Genomic DNA, 26,779 nt, shown 5'->3' on the forward strand with positions numbered 1-26,779 from the left:
TGTCTAGTTAATTTTGGTTAAATGTTAATTTTATTCTGAACTCTTTTGATATTACTTAGAAACAAAAACTTTTTATTTCTGAAAAGTATTCTATTTTTAAAAACTGTTAAACATTAACACATTTCTTTACCTACCTTTCATTTTTAAGGATTTTAATTTAGTTTTTAATATTAATCTGCAACTAATATAATTCACATTTTTGTGAACATAAAACAATGCAGTGTGTTACTTTCCTTAGACATCATAAATCAGAATTCGATGCTTCCGATGGCATTGGGGAACTTTTATTAACTCTTTATAAATTGTAATATCTACTCTTTGAAGATTTCTATCCTTAGGGTGGGATTGTGGTGGGAATTCGTAACGTGAGTTTGACTAGCTATGTCCCAGTAGTAGTAAAACTGCCACATGAAAACATGAACAAGATCCTCCAAAAGATAGAAAACAGAGTATTTTCTAAACACTATATTTCCTTTCACAGAGGAGCGAGAGGAGTCAGTGTATAATCTCTACATCTCTGAAGTTCGAAACATTCGGCTTCGGTTAGAGAGCTGTGAAGATCGACTGATTAGGCAGATCCGCACTCCCCTGGAAAGAGACGATTTGCACGAAAGTGTGTTCAGAATCACAGAGCAGGAGGTGAGATTTAGAAATGTGTTGGGACAAAAATTAACTTAAGGTAAATTACTATCTTCAAGACCTCTGCTCTCAACTCCTGTGACTTCTTACCTGCCCAGCTTTGCCCAGCGGCCACTTTGTGCGATCTGATTGTGAATTTATTGCCCATTGTAAATTAGGGTTCTATAATTCAGGTCTACCTCTGACTCAGGTAACCACAGGAATGTGTACCCTCTTACCTGTTATGACAGAGGCTGTAAGGGCTTCTCAAAGTGAAAATCTTTATATGTTTGTTGATATTAGAGTTGAGAAGCACTAAGTTAGATGTTTGGGCCTGAGGGGATGGGCAGTAAGGGAATTAGTGATTATAAAACTTGAATGCTATGGCTCAGTTTCCTGGATAAAGAAAAAGGAAAGAATACATAGATTTTTAAGTCAGTAATCATAATGTGAAATGTGTGTTTTAAACTCTTTTAAGAAAGATGCCCTGTCTGGAGGGATAGCCTGATACTTAGGTTTATTCTCTATTTTACAGAAACTGAAGAAAGAGCTGGAGCGACTTAAAGATGATTTGGGAACAATCACAAATAAATGCGAAGAATTTTTCAGTCAAGCAGCAGCCTCTCCATCAGTTCCTACCTTACGATCTGAGCTCAGCGTGGTCATTCAGAACATGAACCAAGTCCATTCTATGTCTTCCACTTACATGGATAAGTATGTAACCACTGTCTTAATATAAACTGGCTTCATACAACTGTCATATTTATATATATATGCTGTTCATCTAAAAATATTCATTTTTATGAATATAAATATTCACTTTTTCATCTTAATAACAAATACCTTAAACATTTCTATGGATTTATGTTGCCTCGTTTTGTTGAAAGGGAACGTGCCTCAGAAATTAGGGTGTAATGTATGATCTTCCCCCATTTTGCCTGTGATTTTGGTAGTCAGCTGTTGTAGCCTAGAGGATTTTCCTCGCAAGCTTGCTCTCAACCAGGTTTTAAAGAAGACCATCTTATGTTGGAATCTCTTGCTAAATACCGCTTGTGGGACAGGGCGTGGGTTGGAGCACGTGCTGTCTAGTAAGAAGAGAGTCAGCTGAAGGTTAAGCTTGTGGTAAATGTGTCAGTGTTCCAAGACAAAGGACATGCCATATCATGTGTTGTAATGGTGCTTCAGGACTGCATATTGGAAAATAAACATCTACCAATAGGAGGCTATTGTTTAATTCTCTTTTTCAGGCTAAAAACTGTTAATTTGGTGTTGAAAAACACTCAAGCTGCAGAAGCCCTTGTAAAACTCTATGAAACAAAACTCTGTGAAGAAGAAACAGTTATAGCTGACAAGAATAATATCAAGAATCTAATAAGTACTTTAAAGGTATGGGTCTCACTTTTGGCTATTTTTCAAGATCCTCCTCTGAAAGGATATCTCTAGTACTTAGCTCTTCAAACATCAAGCATTAAATGTCTTAATTTGAATACATTTATATTCATTCCATTTCTTATCTCTTATTACTGTAAATAAGTCTGTTCAGTCATTTTTAGTTGGAGGAAAGTTCTTCTCACTTGAAGTTTGAATCTTTCTGACAGTAGCTTTTGATAGTCGTTCCATGTTGTCAGCAAGGGGAGTTGAAGCTAAAAATTAAATTATTTGCAGTAGATTCTCTTGCTGAAAGAGGCAGTTATTTTAAGAAATCAAGGAAGAAAGTAGAGGAGTTAATTTAGGAAAAGAAAAAGACTAGTAGTTGTCCTTGTCTGTCTCTCTTCTATTTATAATGCTATTTCAAAACAATTGTGAAAAATTATCTCAGTGATTTTTCGTGCATGTATGAATTTTTAAACAATGAGAGCATAGTAGGTATTTAAAAAATCAACAGTGAGAAAGACTTACTTATGGAGGTAGCAAACTTGCTTGTGGAATATATTTTATTTTACTGATATGCAAATTACATTAGGCTGAACTTTACAAAATTGTCAGTTTTTTAAAAATCAAAATACAGTGAAATATTGGCAATTTTGTAAGGTTCAACCTAATATATTATTTTTGTATATGAAAGCTATTTTGTCCTTTATTTGATTTTATATCAGTCATTTTTAAATAAATTATAAAGTTAGGTAAATAATGTGTTTACGCAGAGAGTTGTTGACACATTTTTATAATTTTCACCGATTAATGTATTTTAGCAATGGAGATCTGAAGTAGATGAAAAGAGAGAGGTATTCCATGCATTAGAGGATGAGTTGCAGAAAGCTAAAGCCATCAGTGATGAAATGTTTAAGACGTATAAAGAACGGGACCTTGATTTCGACTGGCACAAAGAAAAAGCAGATCAGTTAGTTGAAAGGTGGCAAAATGTTCATGTTCAGATTGACAACAGGTTGGTATCCTTTTTTGATTTAACGTCTATCCTTGTATTCTAGGTAAAATCTAAACTTATTAGGCTCTTTTTTTTTTAACTTCCATATATAGTTAATTTCACATAGTTAACTCATAGATAGTAAATTGTGTTAATTGCAAGAGCTCTACCTAATTATATGTCCTTCTTATATATGTCCTTCTATGTCTTTTAGCAAGATATTTAACTTCAAAATAAATATTTTTCAGCTCTGTTATTAAAACTATTGATATACTCTGGCATGTGTATAGTTAATCTCCTTGCCTTTTTTGAAGGAATAAGGTTCTGTAATTGTTGTCAACTTAGAATTTGCAAATAACCAAGACTTAGTGAGAGCATGGATCATGTATTTGATAGGGCTGTATGTAGCACTCTGTACTGGACCTAGGACGCATAAAGAAATTGAGATGACTTGATGTTCATTTTAATTGAAGATACTAGAAAGTTGAAATCATTTGTCCACTTGTCCAGTGGCTGAAATTAACAAGTGAAAGGAAATTGATGGTTTTACAGCTCATCTTAAAAGAAATGGAATAATGTGCTTTTTCATTCGTTTTCATGTTTCTTTTAATGCAAATAAAATGCTTTTGTGATATAGTGCCATTCTTGATAAGTAAAATTATGTTCAAATATATAATATCTAATCTCTGTAAAATATGTGATATATGGGTTTAATGCAGTGGTTTTAAAATCATAGAAACTGAAGTATTTAATCACAGACCCTGAGTCCCTATTGAACCATTCATTGCACTACCATGTCATTGTTTCAGAAATAAACTGCCATTTGATGCAAGCTTTGGGTATTCAAGACATGATAATTGATAATAATTATGGTTAAGTTTCCAATTTTCCTCCTTTTTAGCTTTAGTCTCTTGGGTTTGTCCCCAGAATAATCAGTACTAGTAAGTTGCACAACTTCAGGAGCAAAATACTTATATTCAACCTAAGCCAGTGTGGGGTGCACTTACAAGCCTCGGGATGCTGTAGCCTTGAATTCTTTCCACATACCGCTGTCGTTGTGCTTAGTGCATTGTAGTGCCGTTATTTGTCTTTCACTTCTTCTCTACTTTCCACCCTCCTAATGGATACTGTTGGAAACTGTGACTATTCTCTTGTTATTCTCTTAGGTTACGAGACTTGGAAGGCATTGGCAAATCGCTGAAGTACTACAGAGATGCCTATCACCCTCTAGATGATTGGATCCAGCAAGTTGAAACTACTCAGAAAAAGATTCAGGAAAGTCAGCCTGAAAATAGTAAAACCCTAGCCACACAGTTGAATCAACAGAAGGTATGGAAAAACGATTCCTTGTACTAAGGTTGGGTTTGCATTTGGTCAGTCATGAGCTTTATCTTTGTTTCTCTTGTGAAAAGAAAAATCAGTTGGGAGGAAGGAGGGGAGTAAATCATAAATATTTTAATCCCGCACCCAAACCTACATACATCAGTTACTTTGATTTCTTGGAAGTCATTATTGAAAGCATAAGGAATAAGAGAGTAGCATGTTGGGACAGTTTTCAAACTTCTAATGATCATTTAATCATAGGTATGGAACTCTCTTTGGTACTTTGTTGGCCACAATAGTTTTGTGGGATCCTAAATAAGTAAAAATGATTAGTGGTAGAAAATGAAACAGCCACATTTGACAGAGAGTTGAATGCTTTGAAATTTTTGTTCCATCTTGAGGGGCCAGTAATTTCTAGCTCTGTTTTGATCAGGAATAGACGGGGGTCAAGGGCTTCAAGTCTACTTTTGGATAATTCCTATGGAGTTTCGTAATTTCTGCTTTGGAAGCCCCATGAGGGGTGGGTCACTTATGTGGCTTAATCTGAAAATTTGTAATTTACCCGTAAGGCAAATTGCATATTAAGTGCAAAGGGCTAATGAGCTATACTATTAAAGAACGTGGCTATTTGTTAGTTTCTGAGCATCTTGAGTAGTTGAATAGCACAGACTTCCGTGTCCTCTTTCTTCTAAACTGTGTGTATTTATAGATGCTGGTGTCTGAAATAGAAATGAAACAGAGCAAAATGGATGAGTGTCAAAAATATGCAGAACAGTACTCAACTACAGTGAAGGTAAGAAGATTCAGTTACTTGGGGACGAAAGTATATAATTGTGCAATGTAGTTTTAAAGCCTTTGCAGGTCATTTCACTCTGTGTTAAAAAGTGAAAACGGAGAATCTTCATTTGAAACTTTCTGACACTTATCAAGTAATTCTTTGTGTAATGTGAGTCACATGACAGCCCCTGGTTCATTCATTCTCTCTCTCTTTCTATCTCACATGTGTGCAGTGTGTGCGCACACACCCCCACACACCAGAATAAATACATAGCTCTGAAATTTGTTTCTTACCACTTCACATGCTCTCTCTCATCTCTCTAAGATTGCTAGAATATTCCATGAAGGAACTTCTAACTTAGGGGACAGTCCTCATGTGTTTTGAAGTCATTGATAATGCCTCAGCTTTAGCCATTCAGATCCACAGTTCCATGGCCTAGCTAGAGGAAAGGGACACTGAATATAACTAGCCTATTATCACTGAATGTTTCCATGAGCTTCTGAAGAGACTTAGGAACTTTCCTGACGACCCTAAAGCTTTCTGACTTTTAATACCACCTTGGAAACAACTCAAGATTGGGTAGATTTCTAAAAATGTAGTTTTGCAATATTTTCTTTCTTTAAAGTTGTTCAGTGAAACTAGGTTCTGTTTTTGTGCGTCAAATCACTGTAGAATGAAGGGTTAGTGCTTTGCTTTGGTTAGTTTAGTCTTGTTGACTCCTTTGTACAGGACTACGAATTACAGACGATGACCTACCGGGCCATGGTGGATTCACAACAAAAGTCGCCCGTGAAACGCCGCAGAATGCAGAGCTCAGCGGATCTGATCATTCAAGAGGTAATAAAAATGCGGGGGAGGAGGGATATAACCGAGAGAAATAATACTTAAAAAATTTCATATTTGTATATTTGTATTATGGTAAATATACATAATAGAAAGTTTACCATTTTACCCGTTTGTAAGTGTATAATTCAGTGGTATTCAGTACATTCATAATATATACCACTAACCATTTCCAGAACTTTTAATTGTCCCAAATAGAAACTCTCTACCTATAAAAATACATTTTATTAAGGGTTTGAAAAACCCTTTGAAAAATCTTGATTGAAGGTTGATTACTAATTGCATAGAATAATAAATGTGCTTCATGGTTAAATTTAGAAGAGAATTGTTCTTTAGGATGGTTTGCCCAACAATAGTAAGCTCATTCCTACACAGTTACCATTATTGGAGAGTTGCGTACTTCACTGTTGCAAAGCCTAGTTAATGTTTTACTTATTACTCAACGTTCATTGAATTCATTTCGGGTAACTGGAGGTGATGTCTGTGTTATTTTTTTCCTATCTTGCAGTTCATGGACCTAAGGACCCGGTATACTGCCTTGGTCACCCTCATGACACAGTATATTAAATTTGCTGGTGACTCACTGAAGAGGCTGGAAGAGGAGGAGGTAACCATCAGCTGTGAGGAGCTGACTAAAAAGGAACTACAATATGGTTTGGGGAAAAAAAGTTTCGTGATAGGTTTACATGTTTGATAGCTGATATATTAGTAATTATTTAATTATAAAATTATAATGAAAAAGAGTAGAGGCCTAGGATTTTTTAGTTTGTTTTTAGGATTCTCTCAAATAGAAAACATTTTTTATTTTCACTCTAGGACTCTAATATAATAGGGTTAATGCCTTAAATGGTTCTATTGAAATTATGAAACGTTGGCTGTTTGGCAGAATTGCGTTCAGTTTTCTCACATTTGAGATGTAGACGTCTTTGAAGTATAGTTACTACTGTTATGATGTCTACAGAAATACCACATAAACAAACTTGCTTTATGCATTTTAAATTAATTTACGTCTTCAAGGATTTAAAACATATAAGCCATTAATTTAAAAGTAGCAGGTGTTTGTACAAGAAGATAGTACTCTTTAAGAATTGTGGGAGTGTTTTTGTTTTCATTTATATTTTTGCCAAAAAGATAATGGCGTACGGTAAGATGACTGTTTAGTTACCATTTTAATTTGAAGGACTTCAGTGGCTTTGAGTCTGCATTTAAAAAATAGAAACAAAGAGGGGCTGGCCCCGTGGCCGAGTGGTTACGTTCGCGCGCTCCAATGCAGGCGGCCCAGTGTTTGGTTAGTTCGAATCCTGAGCGCGGACATGGCACTGCTCGTCAGACCACGCTGAGGCAGCATCCCACATGCCACAACTAGAAGAACCCACAACGAAGAATACACAACTATGTACCGGGGGGCTTTGGGGAGAAAAAGGAAAAAATAAAATCTTTAAAAAAAAAAAAATAGAAACAAAGAGTAAGGAGTTATTTATGAAAATGTATTTTCATAAAAGGCTGTTGTATCTAGTTTTGAAGGTATTATGCTCTGTTCTATTATCTTCATATGCTTTCTATTCCTAACCTCGGAACAGACAAAAATAGTAAACCGAATGCTCCTGTAAGTAGATGGTGGGGCATTAGCTGTTTTAAATTAGACTGTTGTTGAAATTCTGAAGGTGATTATACTTAGTGTAATTCCATTCATATACCGAGAGAACCAAAACAGTAGTAAATGTCTACTAGATGTTCTTTTCTTAGCTTCTAAAAGTGTGACTGCTTTCATAAACTATTTTAGTCTGTTCAGAGTTAACAGTTTTCAGCAACTAAATCACTAACATAACTAATGCAAGTCTTTATAGTTAGCTTCTTTTGTGCTTACAAAGGAGAACCAGAATATTTTGACTATCCAGAGTATTGGCATTTACCTCTCATCTATGAAAGAACATCCATGATTTTTTTTACATTTTTAGTTTTGGGATTAGTTAGTTTTAGGATTCCATTTTAAATGGTATGTAGATCTTTTAAATTGTATATTTAAGCAGTAAAGTGTAAAATGAAATGTCTTTTTCCTTTTTTCTAGTGTATATCTGATGGCAGATGTATGAGCCACTTTGCTTAATTTATCTGATGAGGTAGAATACTAGAAGCTGATGGAACCAAAAGATATTTCAAAAAGCCTGAAATATACACAAATTATGCTTGTCATCCTTTGAAATATAAAAGATTTGTATTGAATTGAAAGTCAAAACAATATTGTTGATGGAAGACCATGCAAAGACTATAATTTAAAACAGATTTAAAAAAAGCTCCTGATTAAAAATTCACCGCTTAAGGATCACATTAATGGAATGTCTTATGAAAGATACATAGCTCAGGCTTCAGTCTCCAAAGAGTAGTGTTTCTGAAACTGAATCTGTGAAGGGCCACATGAGAAATCCTGGTCAGAGAGCATAATTTTCCTTAATAAGCATAGAATCAAAGAGAGATGCAAATTAATTTCAGAAGATGATTAATTAGAGAAATGCTAATAGAGTATCTGTTTTGGATATTGGATAAAGAGCTTTTCTAGTCTATGTTGACAGCAAAATATATTAAATATTAATTGCTGAGACTAAAGGACAGCATGTCTCCTTGGAGAACGTTTAAAGAAAACTTGAGGAAGTTATTTTTACGTGAATAAGTTTGAGGTCTACAAGAAATAAATCAGCAACAGGACTAAATTATTTGTAGTAATTCTTTTAGTATTTGCTAAAAAGTTCAGAATTATGTAGACAACCTAAGATTATTAACAATCACTTAAGTGACTCTAATTAAGACAGTAAGGGTTCAACAACAAACATTTTTTTCTGAGAATTTTCATTTTTTTAAATCTCAAAACATGACCAAGGAAAAAAAGGACACAATTTCTCAGCAACAGCTGAGTTTTAAAGGAGGTTTGATAAAGAATTGAGAAACACCTTTCAGAAATCATCTACTCAAAATACATTGAAAGCTTCATGGTTTAAGCAGATAAAATGCTTCAGTGTCACTAAGAGTTGACCCTGATAAGAAAATAAGTAGAGTACTAAGTATTGCAGCCTGTGATGAGATTTCTTTTTATATGAATTCTTATTAAAAATCATATTTAAATCAGCGAAGGAAACAACTGAAATTCTCATCCAAATTATTGAGGATCAAGAAATCAGAGAAAGCAAAATAAGATGTATGATCTAGAAAATAAATTTAATTCTTGAAATTTACCAAAGCTTCTCAGGGAAAAAAACATCTGCTACATTAAATAATTTCTCTATTTCTGTTTAAATTATTTCTAATCATAATGATTTTGAGTTGATGATATGAAGCTAACAACCTTACGGTATTACTAAAGAGAAATTCAATTGTAATTACAAACTAGCCTGATCGTGTAGTTCTGTAGGCAATGCAAAATGAACTCCTCCCAGCTGAGATTGATTCTGTTGTCAGTAGAGTGAAAAAATTTTCTTATATTTTATTCTATACATTGGAGCTGAATCCCTAAGTATATTTTCAAAAGCATTTATATTTAACAAATATCTTTATATTTATGGAATATCTAAAGGTACTTGTCAAGGTGGATTCATATGAGGCATGTCATTAACGACAACAGCATCTGTGAGTATACGAAGCACATCTTTTCTAAAGCCACCAGGGACTAAAGCTGCCTTTGTATTAGCAATTCTGATTATTAGAATTGTCATAATATGGCAAATACAAATAAGCTAGGAATTCTACTTTAGAAATTACAAATTTTTGTATAATTTTCCTCTTTCATCTTAAGTATTATGTCCTGATTTGGCTCCCTGTTCCAAAGCTCTGTATTTTGTTTCTTCAATCATACAACGGGGATGTAAACTCCATTTTTAATTTCCATTGGGCTGGATATTGAAAACTAGTTTCCTTAATGGCATTCAGTTCCTATACGTTCTTCTTAGCTCGTAGGGCTGAGGTGTGTGCGAGAGCAGGAGGGGCTGTGTGAGTTTTCACAATTATTTAACCTCCCTGTAGCTCACTTTCCTCATCCCTAAAGGTGGGAGTCATGCTATGTTTTGTAAGGTCCCTTCTTGCTATAAAATCTTGAGCTAGCTTACTTATAAAACAAAATTATTCCTGAGGGACAAAAAACGATTCTTTGATTTAGAAGATGTGACATGAAGGGTTTTTGTCTTCTCCCTTGCTGACTTTCTGAGCTTCCTCTCTGAAGAAAGTGGTGGTAATGGTGATGGTGCTTGTTCTGCATTTGGTTTCACTTGTTTCTGTAAGTACTTTTCTGAGCTTTGCTTCGGATTTTTAAACATAAGTTTGACTAGAACAGGTTTGACACTTTTAAACGTCTCTCGCAGATTAAAAGGTGTAAGGAGACTTCTGAACATGGGGCGTATTCCGATCTGCTTCAGCGTCAGAAGGCCACCATGGTTGAGAATAGCAAACTGACAGGGAAGATCAGTGAACTGGAGAAAATGGTAGCTGAACTAAAGAAACAGAAGTCCCGAGTTGAGGAAGAACTTCCGAAGGTGAAGGAGGCCGCCGAAAATGAATTGAGAAAGCAGCAGAGAAACGTCGAAGACATTGCTCTGCAGAAGATCAGGGCTGAGAGTGAAGCCAAGCAGTACCGCAGGGAGCTGGAGACCATCGGGCGGGAGAAGGAAGCTGCCGAGCGCGAGCTGGAGCGGGTGAGGCAGCTCACGGCCGAGGCCGAGGCCAGGAGGGCGGCCGTGGAAGAAAACCTCCTGAATTTCCGGAGCCAGTTGGAGGAGAACACCTTTACAAGAAGAACCCTGGAAGATCATCTTAAAAGAAAAGATTCCAGTCTCAGTGACTTGGAGCAACAAAAAAATAAGTTAATGGAAGAATTAAGACGAAAGAGAGACAATGAGGAAGAACTCTTGAAGCTGGTGAAGCAGATGGAAAAAGACCTAACATTCCAAAAACAGATGGCAGAGAAACAGTTGAAAGAAAAGCAGAAAATTGAATTGGAAGCAAGAAGAAAAATAAGTGAAATTCCGTATTCATGTAGAGAAAGTGCATTGCCAACCAGTGCGACCACCCAGGCTGCGCCAGGCGGAGGCGTGGCAGGTCTTCAGAGAGAGCATGAGCGACAGAGAGCAGAGGAACTCAGACAGCAGGTCGATGAGCTGACACTCGCCAACAGAAAGGCCGAAAAAGACATGCGAGAGCTGAAGTATGAACTGAATGCCCTTCAGCTGGAAAAAACTTCATCTGAGGAAAAGGCTCGTTTGCTGAAAGAAAAGCTGGATGAAACAAATAACACACTCAAGAGCCTCAAGTTAGAGCTGGAAAGGAAGGATCAGGTAGAGGAAGGGTATTCTCAGCAGCTCCGGGAACTGGGGAGGCAGTTGGACCAAACCACAGACAAAGCTGAAGAAGTCATGCAGGAAGCTAATGACCTGAAGAAAATAAAGCACGATTATGAGTTAGAATTAGAGTCACTTCAGCAGGAGAAAGGGAAACTGCAAAGAGAAGTAGACAGGATCACTAGGACCCAAGCGATCACTGAGAAGAATATCCAGCATTTAAATTCGCAAGTTAATTCTTTCCAGGGTGAGAAGGAATTCTCCAAGGAGAGGATACGATCCTGCCAGAGAAAATCAGATCATCTCAAAGAACAATTTGAGAAAAGCCATGTGCAGTTGCTTCAAAATATTAAAGCTGAGAAAGAAAATAATGATAAAATCCAAAAGCTTAAAGAAGAATTGGAGAAGAGCAATGAGTGTGCAGAAATGCTAAAAGAAAAGGTGGATGAGCTCACCCGGCAGAATAATGAAACCAAATTAATGATGCAGAGGATTCAGGCGGAATCGGCCAATGTGGTTTTAGAGAAACAAGCTATCCAGCAAAGATGCGAGGCTCTGAAAATTCAGGCAGATGGTTTTAAAGATCAGCTACGCAACACAAATGAACACTTGCACAAACAGACAAAAACAGAGCAGGATTTCCATAGGAAAATTAAGTGCCTGGAAGAAGACCTGGCCAAAAGTCAAAATTTAGTCAGTGAATTTAAGCAAAAGTGTGACCAGCAGAACATTATCATCCAGAATACTGAGAAGGAGGTTAGAAATCTGAATGCTGAGCTGAATGCTTCTAAAGAGGAAAAGCGGCTGGGGGAGCAGAAGGTCCAGCTACAACAAGCTCAGGTGCAGGAGTTAAATAACAGGTTGAAAAAGGTACAAGACGAACTGCACTTAAAGACCATAGAGGAGAAGGTGACCCACAGAAAGATGGTCCTATTTCAGGAAGAATCTGATAAATTCAAACGTTCGGCAGAGGAGTTTCGGAAAAAGATGGAAAAATTGATGGACTCCAAAGTTATTACTGAAAATGACATTTCAGGCATCAAACTTGACTTCGTGTCTCTTCAGCGAGAAAACTGCAGAGCTCAAGAGAACGCGAAGCTCTGTGAAACAAATATTAGAGAACTTGAAAGACAGCTTCAGCAATATCGTGAGAAGATGCAAGCTGGGCAGGACGTGGAAGCAAATCATTATCAAAAATGTCGGAAACTTGAAGATGAGCTGGTGGCCCAGAAACGTGAAGTCGAAAATCTGAAGCAAAAAATGGATCAACAGATAAAGGAACATGAGCATCAGTTAGTTTTGCTCCAGTGTGAAATCCAGAAAAAGAATCCAGCCAAAGACTGTACCTTCAAAGCAGATTTTGAGATGACAGCGAAGGAGCGTCAACACTCTGGAGACCTCTCACCTAGGAACACAGGACAGCTTCACCCTGCGGCCAGGTCTTCTCTACCAAGATGGACTCAAGAGCCACAGCAGTCGGAAGAAAAATGGCAACATCGAGTTGTTGAACACAAACCAAAGGAAGTCCAGTTCTGGCCCTCAGGGGCTCCCCTGGAGAAAGAGCAAAGCCAGCAGTGTTACTCAGAGTATTTTTCTCAAACAAGCACTGAATTACAGATAACTTTTGACGAGACAAACCCTATTACAAGACTATCAGAAATAGAGAAGATAAGAGATCAAGCTTTGCACAATGCCAGACCACCTCTTAGGTATCAAGATGACACGTGTGAAATGGACCTGGTGAAGCTTTTGGCACCCTTAGAGGTATATCTGGATTCTGAGAACCTATCACCTAATGTGAAGCTTCCTCTCTTGTTTCTTTTCTCCACTAGGTTAAATTTTTTAACAATTTTGAATGTAATTGGCTCTTAGTCCTGACAGTAAATAATGCTATAATATTCTAGTGATTTACTTGAATCTTTACTACAAATTATCATTTTTAAATTTTAAATGTTTGAGATTAAACACACAGATGTAATGGTTATACTGTTATATGCATGAGATTATATTCTGAAAAATGTGATCATAAAAAAAGCTGGAAAAACCAAGCAGTTAACTTTAATTTCTAACGTGTTCTGTGGACAAATTTCATCTCAGTCTTCTTTAAACGTACCATTTTAATACCTTAATTGTCATCTGAAGTAAACTTTAGACTCTCAAAATAATATTTCTTGTTCCTGAACCCTCTTTGGTTTGCAATTTTTCTTCTCTTTACTTATCTTATCTTTGTTATTCTAGGAATTATATTTGGATTAAGAATGGGTAAAGTGACATATTGTTCTTTAGATGACTTGTAACATCTTATAAATTCCTGTTACAGATAGCTAAGAACAAGCAGTATGATATGCATACAGAAGTCACGACATTAAAACAAGAAAAGAACCAAGTTCCCAGTGCTGAAGAATGGATGCTTGAAGGGTGCAGAGCGTCAGGTGGACTCAAGAAAGATTTTCTTAAGAAAGGCTTAGAACCAGAAACCTTGCAGAACTTTGATGGTGATCATGCATGTTTAGTTAGGGATGACGAATTTAAATTCCAAGGGCTCCGGCAAACTGTGACTGCCAGGCAGTTGGTTGAAGCTAAGCTTCTGGACATGAAAACAATTGAGCAGCTGCGACTTGGTGTTAAAACTGTTGAAGAAGTTCAGACAACTCTTGGCAAGTTTTTGACGAAACCCACCTCAATTGCAGGGCTTTACCTAGAATCCACAAAAGAAAAGATTTCGTTTGCTTCAGCAGCCAAGAAAATTATAATAGACAAAATGATGGCTTTAGCATTTTTAGAAGCTCAGGCTGCAACGGGTTTTATAATTGACCCCATTTCAGGTCAGACCTATTCTGTTGAAGATGCAGTCCTTAAAGGAGTTGTTGACCCCGAATTCAAAATTAGGCTCCTTGAGGCAGAGAAGGCAGCCCTGGGATATTCATATTCTTGTAAGACATTGTCAGTGTTTCAAGCTATGGAAAATAGAGTGCTTGACAGACAAAAAGGTAAACACATCTTGGAGGCCCAGATTGCCAGTGGGGGTGTCATTGACCCTGTCAGAGGCATTCGCGTTCCTCCAGAAATTGCTCTGCAGCAAGGGTTGTTAAATAATGCCATCCTCCAATTTTTACATGAGCCATCTAGCAACACAAGAGTATTTCCTAATCCCAATAACAAGCAAGCTCTGTATTACTCAGAGTTATTGCGAATGTGTGTATTTGATGTAGATGGCCAGTGCTTTCTGTTTCCATTTGGAGAGAGGAACATTTCCAATCTCAATGTAGCAAAAACTCATAGGATTTCTGTCGTAGACGTTAAGACGGGAGCAGAACTGACTGCATATGAAGCTTTCCAGAGAAACCTAATCGAAAAGAGTACGTACCTTGAGCTTTCAGGGCAGCAATATCAGTGGAAGGAAGCCACATTTTTTGAATCCTATGGGCATCCTTCTCATATGCTGACTGATACTAAAACAGGATTACAGTTCAATATTAATGAGGCTATAGAGCAGGGAGCAGTTGACAGAACCTTGGTCAAAAAGTATCAGGAAGGCCTCATCACTCTTACAGAGCTCGCCGATTCTTTGCTGAGCCGGTTAGTTCCCAAGAAGGATTTGCATAGTCCTATTGCAGGGTATTGGCTGACGGCTAGTGGAGAACGGATCTCTGTCCTCAAGGCCTCCCGTAGAAATCTGGTCGATCGGATTACTGCCCTCAGATGCCTTGAAGCCCAAGTCAGTACAGGGGGGATAATAGATCCTCTTACGGGGAAAAAGTACCGGGTGGCCGAAGCTTTGCATAGAGGCCTGGTTGATGAGGGATTTGCCCAGCAGCTGCGACAGTGTGAATTAGTAATTGCAGGGATTGGCCACCCCATCACTAACAAAATGATGTCAGTGGTGGAAGCTGTGAATGCAAATATCATCAGTAAGGAAATGGGAGTCCGATGTTTGGAGTTTCAGTACTTGACAGGGGGCCTGATCGAGCCACAGGTTCAGTCCCGGCTGTCGATAGAAGAGGCTCTCCAAGTAGGTATTATAGATGTCTTCATCGCTACCAAACTCAAAGATCAAAAGTCGTATGTCAGAAATATAATGTGTCCCCAAACAAAAAGAAAGTTGACATATAAAGAAGCCTTAGAAAAAGCGGATTTTGATTTCCACACCGGACTTAAACTCTTGGAAGTATCTGAGCCCTTGATGACAGGAATTTCTAGCCTCTACTATTCTTCGTAGTAGAACGTGTTTAAATCTGTATGGCGGTGATGCTAATTCATGCGATCTGTCCAGAGCGTGATGGTGACAGTTAAATATACACTCTAGTAGTGGTGTCACATACTCAAAGCACTACTTATTTCCTGAGGGGTGGAAATAGCTGACTGCTCAGAAGAGAGAATAATTTTTAAATTGAAAATAACTAAAAATTTACTTCACTTAATAATGGCTCCATTTAACTTTGAGGTTCTTTTTTTGAATCTTGCCCACACTAAAATGAAAGTATTTTACCTTGAATATGGGATAAGCCTGATGAACTCCAGCAAGTTTGCAGCATCCTCTCTTCAGAACTCTCCATCGCTCAATAGATCCAGCCTGATGTTAGGGTCCCCATGTATTAAATGACCCATTGCACTCACTGAAAGAGCTTCAGAAAGCACCATGGAATCAAAGATAGAGATGTAAATTCTTCCCACATGCATGAGGCTGTAGTGTTTTAGATCACCTTGAAAAGTGAAAAAGTTTTTAGTTTTTCTGTATGTGCTAACTTTCTTTACATGTTAAGTGTTTACCACAATCTTAGTTATGACTCTGTAGTTAAAAGTAGTGTCACAAATGGGTGGGTGGAGGAGGGGGAAAGATTTTTCTTCATTCTGTGTATTTTCACACGTGTGTAGACATTCTCGATTCTTTCAGCTTTCCATTGTCTGATACTTTTCTGTCAAGACAATTGTGATTGTATTGCTAATGCAAAGGCAGCAATTCGAAGATGTCCTAGTGCTTCATGAATAAAGTTGAGTTTAATTTGTCGTATTGATAGACCAGCTGGGAGGTCACACTGATCATTAAAGAATGCTTGTCACAGCTTCCTTTGCTGCTGTAAACATTTTGGAAGTACATCTGCTATGCGACATGGTAAACATGGTTAAGTGAATGAATAAAATATCTCAGTAACCTGTGTGTGATGAAAAAATATTTCTACATTCTTGTTTTCTGTGGAGAGGTCAGTTTAACAGTTATTTACTGGAATATATCTTTTTTCTACCACTCACACCTGTCAGAAGTCACTGGAAGAAGAAAAGAAAGAGCATGTTGAAAAAGCCAAAGAATTGCAGAAATGGGTATCAAATATCAGCAAGACACTGAGAGATGGAGAGAAGGCTGGAAAGTCTACCTTCTCTAAGCACAAGGTATTCATCGAGGTCCTGATTTAATCATCAGAATAGTGGGTAGAATTTCCTGAGTCGGTACAGTCCACCCAGAAGCAACTTTAATTCTTTACCTTAATTTTTCCCACTTTTATAGACAGTTATAATGAGGATTAGAGAGGTTAAGTAACTTGCACAAGAAATCCCTGTATGTGGCAGAAGAATGTGTCTCTGATTCCAGAGCCTGAACCATATGAATAGTAGTCTTACTCTTAGTAAACTAATATGCTGTGCTGCTTTTCCTAATAGTTAGATCTGCTTCTTGACTATTAGGATGAGAATTCCTGAAGAGCAGAGTCATCCTATTTTGTGCCCCGAGTAAATCCGTACACTCCATATCGTAAAGATAGGCAGTCTCATTCTTACAGACACAAACGAAAAGTTTCAAAAACAACAAAAACAGAAACTGGGATATGAACATTTTTGAGGATTAAACTTAGTTGTGCTTTTCTGGATCTTTTCTATTTCTTAAAAAGTGTTCTCCAGTCAATCACTGGAAATTCTAGATTCTTTAGTTCTCTGGGCTATCTTCTGTACCCTGTCTACTTGGCATTAGTTGGATAGCTGCAGCTCGTGGGATGTTAGTGCTCCGTGGTGTCTGTTGGACGGTCCCACTTGAAGCTCTTGGAGCGTTCGTAGTTAAGGTGTAAATTCCAGTATTGCTGCTGCTGGTGATAGCAATGGAATTGCTGCTGTATTTTTAAAAATAGATTTCCACTAAGTTAAGGAGCATTTTTCTCAATACGTTTCTTACACTGCCCTCCTATGGAGCCCTGCCTGACGTTTTAGGGGTTATCATTAGCTTCCCTTTTTAGTTCTGTGCAGGTGCTCATTTGCCATTAGTTGAAACAGACGTTGACTGTTTCAGTGGAAAACTTCAGTGTCTTGTCTAATTTTGCCTGCGATAGGGGGCAGAGTATCTTATCTGGGATTCCCCCCTAGGGAAGTTTATGGAGCCAAATATATACTTCAATTATTATTCAATTGAAATAAAGCCATATTAACTCATAGTCTTGTGTACAATATTTCATATAGTGTGGTAGAAACAAGTTGGAAAGCAATTACATTTGGTGTTTTAAACCCAAAACCTTCAAAGTAATTTTATGCAAATATTTAGTTTAAAATACCTTCTCCCCCCCGCCCCCCGTCAAATACGAAAAGAACTAATATAGGGACATAAACCTGAGGATAACAAATGTCTTTTGGAAAACGTGGATTATAAACCCTTGGTATTTTCTCATTCTGTGGTTGTAAATTCTCCAAAATTTCACTGGATCAGTTTTAGGCCAAGTAGACATGAAAGTGGACAGCTGCTTTTTAATGCAGGTCATGGCGTACATTATGGATCTCTCGTAACACTTGATGGTCTCTCTGTTAAAGGAAATTTAAAGTAATTGATGTGAGGAATAAATGTGTCTTTCAAAAAATCAATGTGGCCTCATGATTACCTATAACTAATAAAATAGACTTTACATTGACGCTAAGTAGAATACAGTGGGGGAAATCTATCTTCATTGGCTCATCAGTTCCTCTCGCGTCTGCTCATTTCAAAGAATGGCAATCCATTTCTGATACTAGGTATTCAGAAATAACATACTGAGGTATTAGGGGTAAGTGTTACAACCTCTTGCTTTTCCTCAAACAGATCAGTTTTAGTCCTCTGACCATCATAGGTGACTTATGCAAGTGAAAGTCAGTAATAGAAATTACTTAATCTTGATCTGCAGACCTGTAGTTTAATACTTTCAGCCACAATTTTTTCAAGAGGAGCATTGTATCCAGGAAGTTGGGGGAAGGAAGGTACTCTTTCGAGCTGTGTTCCACATTCACATATCTTTCAGAGTACTGTGATGTACAAGGATGACATTGGGCCAGTGCTGAACCTCTGGCAACCTGAGATGTTAAGGCAACCTTTATTCACGGTTGGGCTGGGACAAATCCAGGAACCATGTAATGCTGTATTATTATTTCCTAATGAAAATGATGGCAGTATGGATAGAGAGAGGGACTTTCCTTAATCATGCATTCAGATAAAGTACTCTTTTTATCCAGGCCTACACACTGATAATAAGTGATAGATTATTGACATGGGTCACCCAGAAAATAGACCCATCATTTGGGTGTTGATGAAAACTTAGTTTTTTAAAGATTACTATTGTCTAGTCTTTATGAGGGGAGAATTTGAATGTATTTTCTTTACCGTGCAGATTTCCAGTGAAGAAATATCAACCAAGAAGGAACAATTATCTGAAGCCCTTCAAACTATGCAGCTATTTTTGGCTAAACATGGAGAGAAGTATGTTGGGTTTTGTTAGCTCTCTTATTCAAAGTAGGGAAGTAGTCTTAAAAATGTTCAGCAAGGTGGAAGATGATAAATTTTAATTGAGATTTTGAAAATGGAACTCAACCACCAATTTACCTAGTAATATAACATTATAAATTTAGCAGCTTAATCAGTTGTCACTTTTAGTCACTTTTAGTCTTTACCAAAACCCTGAAATGTACTTTTTATCTCCATATATTACTGATGAGGAAACAGACTCAGAGAGGTTAAGGATCAATAGCTAGTGAGTTGTGGAAACTCCAAGCCAAGTCTCCATTCTAAGTAGTGCTCTCTGAGACTTACCTTTGGAAAATGTGTGTGAATATGTTCTTCATTTCATTTGCTGAGACCTGTGGCAACCTGATTTCTCATATTTTTGTCCTAGTTTTTGCAACAAGGCACTTCATATATTTTAGCTAATGCAGGTGGTAAAGGAATCTACCCTTTTCTTAAACCCTTTTTGGCTGTACTCTCTAGGATTATTCCAAAGTGATTTTGTATTGTACTTTAGATCAGGTTAATTTCCTTGTAAATTTCTTCATTCATCCTTCAGCTTAAGCAAGTTTCGTCTTGAGTAATGACACCTTACTGTCCTTTTTCCATGTTGGGACTGACAATGAGATCTTTCCCTCTGACGGATAACAGCAATTGTTATTTTAGAAATTGGTATGTGCTAGAAGGGTGCTGATATATTAGTTTACACCCTTCAGTCCTTTTTCCAGGCGAGAGAAGGGTTCTTAGATGTTTTAGGGCCATCCTTACTCTTCATATACAGCCATTCTAAGACCTGAGCAATCTGTATACGAGGTTACATTTTATGATCGTGTGCTTATTTAGAAAAGTATTCTACTTTAGAAAATCAATGAGCCTACTGTGTCATCTTTATCACTTGAAGTCTTTCATTCCTCCTCTCATTCTTTGTGGTTATTTTAGAATGACAGATGAAGAAAGAAATGAATTGGAAAAACAAGTGAAAACTCTTCAAGAAAGTTATAATTTATTCTCTAGTGAATCTCTGAAACAGCTACAAGAATCCCAGACTTTAGGAGATGTAAAGGTGGAGGAGAAGGTAATACTCTTTATTTCAAACATGAAGCGGTTTCAAGATTCTTAGTTTTATTGCATGATTGTAGATGTATATGTCAGTGATAATTATGACCTTGAATTGTGTACATAGAAAAAACGTGGATGGAGTTTACTTACAGATTTGGAGATTTCAGTGTTGTTTATTAAGAGCAATCTTACACTTGCTGTCATCAGTTTCTGTGACATCTTAATCTCTGCCTTGCATGGTAAAAGAAAAGAATCATTCATTTTTCTAACTCTTCTCTTTAGAAGCCATTCTTTTGCTGCTTTATTAGGTATTTTACTATAGAGCTATGATGTTAGAAAATAGCCTGCGAGTCGTCTCTCAAGGTGGTCCTGGAGTGTTAAAGGGTTTGTTTGATTTTCAGAGATATTCATGAGATTTGTTTGAGTAATACTAGGCCATATCTTATAGTGAGGATGCCCTAGTATCTTCTGAAAATATAACAGAAATCACTTAACATTTGGCCTGTCCTTAAACTTTCAAAACTTGACAATACCTATTCAAAATATCCAATATTCAACACAATATTCACTATTCAAAAAATTATCTTTATATTCATCTCCCTTACTCCCTGGAATACGTTCTACACAATTTGTCACATTTTGGGGGTATGTAGCAGTTTTTCTGGTTTGTTAGTTTTCGACTGTCTGTGAAGGAGTCTGTATGCTGTAAACATCAATAGCATGGGGTTTGATACTCTCTTTCATGTCAGTAGACTAATCTCACCCAATTGCAAAAGCATGATTTGCCTTCTAGGTATGTGTTCTGTTTTCTCACTATCATCATTTGCTCTGTGGTGTCCTCAACTAACCTTGTTAATGTACACGGTATTAAGTTTTCAATTCACAGATGCATGTTGTTTTCAAAGCTTTTATCACATCCTGTGCTGTTGAATAGATCACTGACATAGATCACTTGTGCATTTGAGCTGCCTAACATTCACAGCCTTGCTGCGCCTTGGTAAGTAGAGGATTTTTTTGTCGAAGTGTATTATTTATTTTTAAAAAAAGCAAACTGAGTTTCCTGAAACTCTGCCTACCCTTGTTTCACGGACTGACCTGAGAATGTTCTGTTTTCCTTTCAGCTGGATAAGGTGATTGCAGGCACCATTGATCAGACAACTGGAGAAGTCCTTTCAGTCTTTCAGGCAGTTTTAGGAGGCCTCATTGACTATGACACAGGAATCAGGTTGCTCGAGACACAGCTAATGATTTCGGGTCTAATTGCACCAGAATTACGAAAATGCTTTGACCTCAGAGATGCTGAAAGTCATGGCCTTATTGACGAACAAGTTCTGTGCCAACTTGAAGAACTAAATCAAGCAAAGGAGATTATTTCTGCTGTGTCATCTACCACAATTCCAGTGCTAGATGCTCTGGCTCAAGGCGTGATATCAGAATCCATGGCCGTCAGAGTTCTCGAGATACTGCTTTCCACAGGCTGTCTGGTTATTCCAGCCACTGGAGAACAGTTGACCCTACAAAAGGCTTTCCAACAGAACTTGCTTTCCTCCACGTTATTTTCTAAAGTCCTGGAAAGGCAAAATATGTGCAAAGATCTTATTGACCCCTGCACCTCTGAGAGGGTGTCTTTAATGGATATTATACAAAGAAGTATTTTACAGGAAAACACTGGGTTGCGGCTTCTACCTGTGAGACCGCAAGGAGGAGGCAGAATAACATTAAAATGTGGAAGAAACATCAGCATTTTACGGGCAGCTCATGAAGGTCTCATAGACCGGGAAACCATGTTTAGGTTATTGGGCGCACAGCTTCTTTCTGGAGGTCTGATCAATTGCAACTCTGGTCAGAGAATGACTATTGAGGAAGCTATGGCAGAAGGGATGATTGACAGAGACACTGCCAGCAGTATTCTCACCTACCAGGTTCAAACAGGTGGAATCATCCACTCAAACCCTGCCAGACGTTTAACTGTAGACGAAGCGGTCCAGTGTGACTTAATCACTTCCAGCAGCGCTCTTTTGGTACTAGAGGCTCAGCGAGGCTATGTTGGACTCATTTGGCCTCGCTCTGGTGAAATATTTCCCACGTCTTCTTCCCTGCAGCAAGAGCTGATCACAAATGAATTGGCATACAAAATCCTGAATGGTAGGCAGAAAATAGCTGCTCTTTATATCCCAGAAACGTCTCAAGTCATTGGTTTGGATGTTGCTAAGCAGCGAGGAATTATAGATAATAACACAGCATCGATTTTAAAAAGTATAATACTGCCTGATAAAATGCCAGATTTGGGAGATGTCGAAGCTTGTAAAAATGCTAGACGATGGCTCTCTTTTTCTAAGTTCCAACCATCTACAGTCAGTGATTACAGGCAAGAAGAGGATGTTTTTGATGGAGAAGAGCCGGTGGCAACTCAGAGCTCAGAGCAGACTAAAAAATTATTCCTGTCTTATTTGATGATAAATAGCTATATGGATGCAAACACAGGGCAAAGGCTTTTGCTGTACGATGGAGACTTGAATGAAGCTGTTGGTATGCTACTTGAAGGCTGCAGTGCAGAATTGGATGAGCACACCCCCGTAGAAGAATGTCTTGATGTGTTAAGACTCCCTGGTATATTTCTGAATAATGTTCCAAGTAAAGAAAACTATGAAAGTATAGCTTCACCAGGTAGTTTTGATAAATGTCATAGCAGAGAACCTAAACATAAAGAAATCCTTGAAAATAGAGAGCATGCCATCAATGAAGAATTTAATGAAATGGAAAATAATGTTTTCAGTAGTCAATTTTATCAGTCTGAAAACCTGGCAAATATAACAGCAACTGATCATGAAGTTAAGAATTCATCCAGTGTGCATGTTCCCAGTTCTGTATCGTATTTAACACAGCCTGGACTTGCAGAAGTTAGCATGCCTAGACAAGAATCCAAAAACATACTTAGAAACTGTGAAAATCAAAGTCAAGTTAAAACAAAAGACCATACAGATGAATGCAGTCATTCTAAAAACGTTCAAGACTTTGCAAGTGATTTGATAACAAATCCTATTGCTAAATCAAAAACTAGTAGAATCTGTGGTTTGAATGAAACAGAGAATGAAGATAATATAAACAAGGATTCAACTCTCTTTGACTATTCCCCCAGGCTAAGTGCCTTGTTAACTCATGATAAATTGAGGAACCACCAGGGGAGTTTTAGTGATGTACCTAGCACAGAGAGTGATGGAAATGAATGTGAAACCTCTCCATTGCCGTTCAATGACCAAACCATGTTATTGGGTCAAAGAATGGGAGGAAAATTTCAAGACCAGTTTCTGGGAATTGCAGCTATTAACGTCAGTTTACAGGGAGAACACTCTCAACAAAAATCTTTAAATATTGGTTACAGTGATCCTCCAGTACAATATCACAGTGATAAATATATTTCAGATACTTATGGTGAAGATGAAAAAATGCATGCTGCTTCCCAGCAGAATCCTGAAGTCAAGCAAAATGAGTCCACAGTGGGAGAATACTCCTATGCTGCGACTCCAAGGGGTGATGCTGATAATGCCAACGCATCTCCTCTTTGTGATGCACCATTGCTTGAAGAAACTGTCAGTGCTGGAGACTATGAAACGTCACTACTGGATGATCAGCAGAGTGACACAGAAACAGACAGTGATAGCAATGATGATTTTTATGATACTCCCCTGTTTGAAGATGATGACCATGATTCTCTGCTTCTTGAAGGTGGTGATTGTGATTGTCTGCAACCCGAGGACTATGACACACTACGAGAGGAAAATGATGGGGCTGCTCCTCTTGGTGATGTTTTCTATGATGTTTCAAAAGAGAATGAAAGTTCTGTGGTGACCCAGGGGGAACTAGTTGATAGCCTAAGTGTGAGGGCAAAAGCTCAGTCTCTTGAGGATTTTCATGTAGGTAGCGAGAAAGCTGAATTAGGTTCTGGTAAAAGCATACATTTAAATTCAGTTGGCTCATACAAGGTCAGTGGACAGTTGCTGGAAACTGCATCAGAAAGGGAAAACTCAAATAACCCTGAAGGTGAGGAGTCTGCCTCACTGACTGATTGTGAAATCGTAGAAAGAAAAGAGAGCTTCAGTGCTTCGTTAAAATTTGATGATACTGGCTGTTGGAGGGGGAGAAAAGAAGAGTATGTAACTGGACACGAATTTAAATCAGATACTGACCATTTAGATTCTACACAAAATGAAGAAGAAAGTTATGGGGATTCTGTATGTGACAGTAATGAGCAGGATGATGATGATGATGATGGTGATGGTGATGATGATGATGGTGATGATGATGGTGATGTTGAAGAAGGAGGAGCAGGAGATGAGAATGAAAAGCCCATGTGCCAAGATGAGGCTGAAGATATGGATATCCAGTTGTGTGCTACCACCATAAATGAAAAGGAAAACAGTCATGAAAATCAAAATATTAATGAAATGATTCTCCTGGGTGAAAAGCACACTGATAATTCTTTAGAAAAACAGCAAAGTGTAAATGTTTTGCAGCTACAATCAAGTAGTAAAAGTAGCTTAGTTACTGAAAGTAGCAACCTTCCAGAATATACAACTGAGGTTGTTGGAAAAAGCAAAGAAAACTTCTTGAATCACGAGATGGCCCTTAAGGATGTATTGCTGCCTGTCATTAAAGACACTGAATCAGAAAACACCTTTGGCCATGTAGGTATTTTACATAATACTAATATCAGTTCAACTTCTGAATTAGACAATGATCTAATGAACACAAAGGTTAAGTTGATTCGAGGGCCAGAATCTGTTGACTCTGTGAAAGGTGGAGATCAATATTTTGAGAACGTGACACGTCAAGTTGACTCATGTTTTGATAAAATCATTTGTTCTGGGCCTGGTTTAATAGGAAAACCTGCTGAGGAAAGCCATTTGTCATCCGTAGCCTCTGTAACTGACAAAGATCATCAAACTAATGGAAGAGGTCTAATTAAAAAGAGAGATGACAAAAACGATATACCAATAGAAGATGAAACATTAAATCAAAAAATGTGCCCAGGTAAAGGAGAAGTGCTTATGGAAGGCCTAGGAAAAGATAGTAAATATCTCCAGCTTTTACCTAGTACAGGGATAGAGGAAAGTCTTGATTCAATTAATAATCACTTTCCATTTCCACAAACCACAAACGGTGAAGAACATAGTCAGAAAGGAAGCCTCGAAAAACCAACTGTAACTTTTCAAGATGAACCAAAGAAAGGACGAATGATGGTTAGTAAAAGTCCTGTTCCATTTGAGAATCTTGAAGAAATATTTGACTCATCGGTTTCCAAAGTGATCAGTGATGACATTGCTTCAGACATTATATTGTCTGAAGAGAATAGAAGTGTTGGGAAAGATTCAGTCACTGATGCACCTGAGAAAGAGCTTGATCTGTTTACTTATTTGAAACATTGTGGTAAAAATATAAAAGCAAAAGATATAGTGAAATCAAATGAAGATATTCCAAGCTGTTCTCTAATAGCTTCCCCTCCCATGAAAGAACACTTGCAGTTAGGAGTTAATAATGCAGAAGAGAAGGCAGCTCTTACCCAGGAAGTCTCACCTCTAAATGAGATGGGCCAATGTAATGATCTTGGTACTGAAGAAAGTATCTCAGAAGGAGGAACAGAAATTCCTCAGTTCACACCAGAAAGAAATGAAAGCACACTCTCAGTCATACCTTTTAGAAATGTAGAAGGCCTGGGGAAAAATACTGATTTTGTGCAGTCAGAACTCTGTACAAATGGAATAAGAAATGATAACTCCAGTGATACTTTCAGCACTGACTACCCATTCTTAGAAACTAACCATAAGAAAGAAATAATTGAGCAACGGCCACAAAAAGAAGGCGGCTTGTCTCCAGGATTCCAAGAAGAGGAGGCTCAGATTTCTGACTTACCTCACTTAGCTGTTGGGGATGTAAAGGCTATCTTAAAAAGTAGATTGAAAGAAGGTCAAAGAAATCCTCAGGAGGTTGGAGAACCGTCAGCCTGTGCAGACACTAAAATCTTAATTCAAAACTTAATTAAAAGGCTTACAACATCACAGTTGGTAAATGAAGCATCTATTGTGCCCAGTGACTCTAAAATCAGTGACTATTCTGGAGTTTCCCCCATGAATAACTCACCAGAACTAAAAGCAGAGAGTGGAGATGATCCATTCTGTATTGCAAATCTTAAGTCCGAGCTTCTCCTCAATATACTTAAGCAAAATCAGTATAGCCAAGAAATTACAGGAGTATTTGAATTGATGAAAGAGTTAACTCCGATAGAGTGTGATCTAGAAAAAAGAGGTATTATATCTCAAGTAATTCCACTGCCACTTGAAAATATTTTCTACAAGCTCCTTGCTGATGGATATTCCGAGAAAGTGAAACAGATTGGAGACTTAAATCAAAAATCATCTACTACTGAGATGGTGGGTGAACAGCCACACGCTCTTGATGATCTTAAAAGCAAAGAAGGAAACTACTGCTCCCTTAATTTACAAAATATAAAAGAAATTGGACTAGAAAAGTCTACTGTGTGTGCATCGGCATTGCCAAGAGATGAGAAGCTGGAGGAGCTATGCAATGATTTCCCAAGCCATTTGGAATGTATTTCAGGGTCAAAAGAAATGACTTCTGGAGATAGCTCAATGGAACAAGTAAGTTGACTTAGACATTTTCTATGAAAGTAGCTGCATGAAACATTTGGGAATAATCCCATACGTTTTTTTGCTTTAAAAACATACATATAGGAT

General features: G+C 37.6%; 1 protein-coding gene across 50 annotated transcripts in view; it reads left to right on the plus strand.

Annotated features, from left to right (window-relative positions):
- Positions 1–26,779, plus strand: part of DST (dystonin) — a 438,190-nt gene that overhangs the window by 283,313 nt on the left and 128,098 nt on the right. For 43 of the 50 annotated variants that reach the window (XM_070514637.1, XM_070514639.1, XM_070514651.1 and 40 more), the window contains 12 exons: positions 482–639; positions 1,154–1,332; positions 1,866–2,004; positions 2,811–3,004; positions 4,150–4,312; positions 5,016–5,099; positions 5,814–5,921; positions 6,436–6,534; positions 16,505–16,633; positions 18,859–18,947; positions 19,908–20,043; positions 21,149–26,683. In XM_070514637.1, coding sequence (XP_070370738.1) covers positions 482–639; positions 1,154–1,332; positions 1,866–2,004; positions 2,811–3,004; positions 4,150–4,312; positions 5,016–5,099; positions 5,814–5,921; positions 6,436–6,534; positions 16,505–16,633; positions 18,859–18,947; positions 19,908–20,043; positions 21,149–26,683 — 7,013 coding nt within the window. Of the gene's footprint in view, positions 1–481; positions 640–1,153; positions 1,333–1,865; positions 2,005–2,810; positions 3,005–4,149; positions 4,313–5,015; positions 5,100–5,813; positions 5,922–6,435; positions 6,535–10,273; positions 13,010–13,565; positions 16,634–18,858; positions 18,948–19,907; positions 20,044–21,148; positions 26,684–26,779 lie in introns of those variants that run through there. The other 7 variants (XM_070514677.1, XM_070514676.1, XM_070514678.1 and 4 more) reach the window with 2 other exon arrangements.

Source organism: Equus asinus, chromosome 8 (genome assembly GCF_041296235.1).
Source record: "Equus asinus isolate D_3611 breed Donkey chromosome 8, EquAss-T2T_v2, whole genome shotgun sequence".
Taxonomy (NCBI): Eukaryota; Metazoa; Chordata; class Mammalia; order Perissodactyla; family Equidae; genus Equus; species Equus asinus.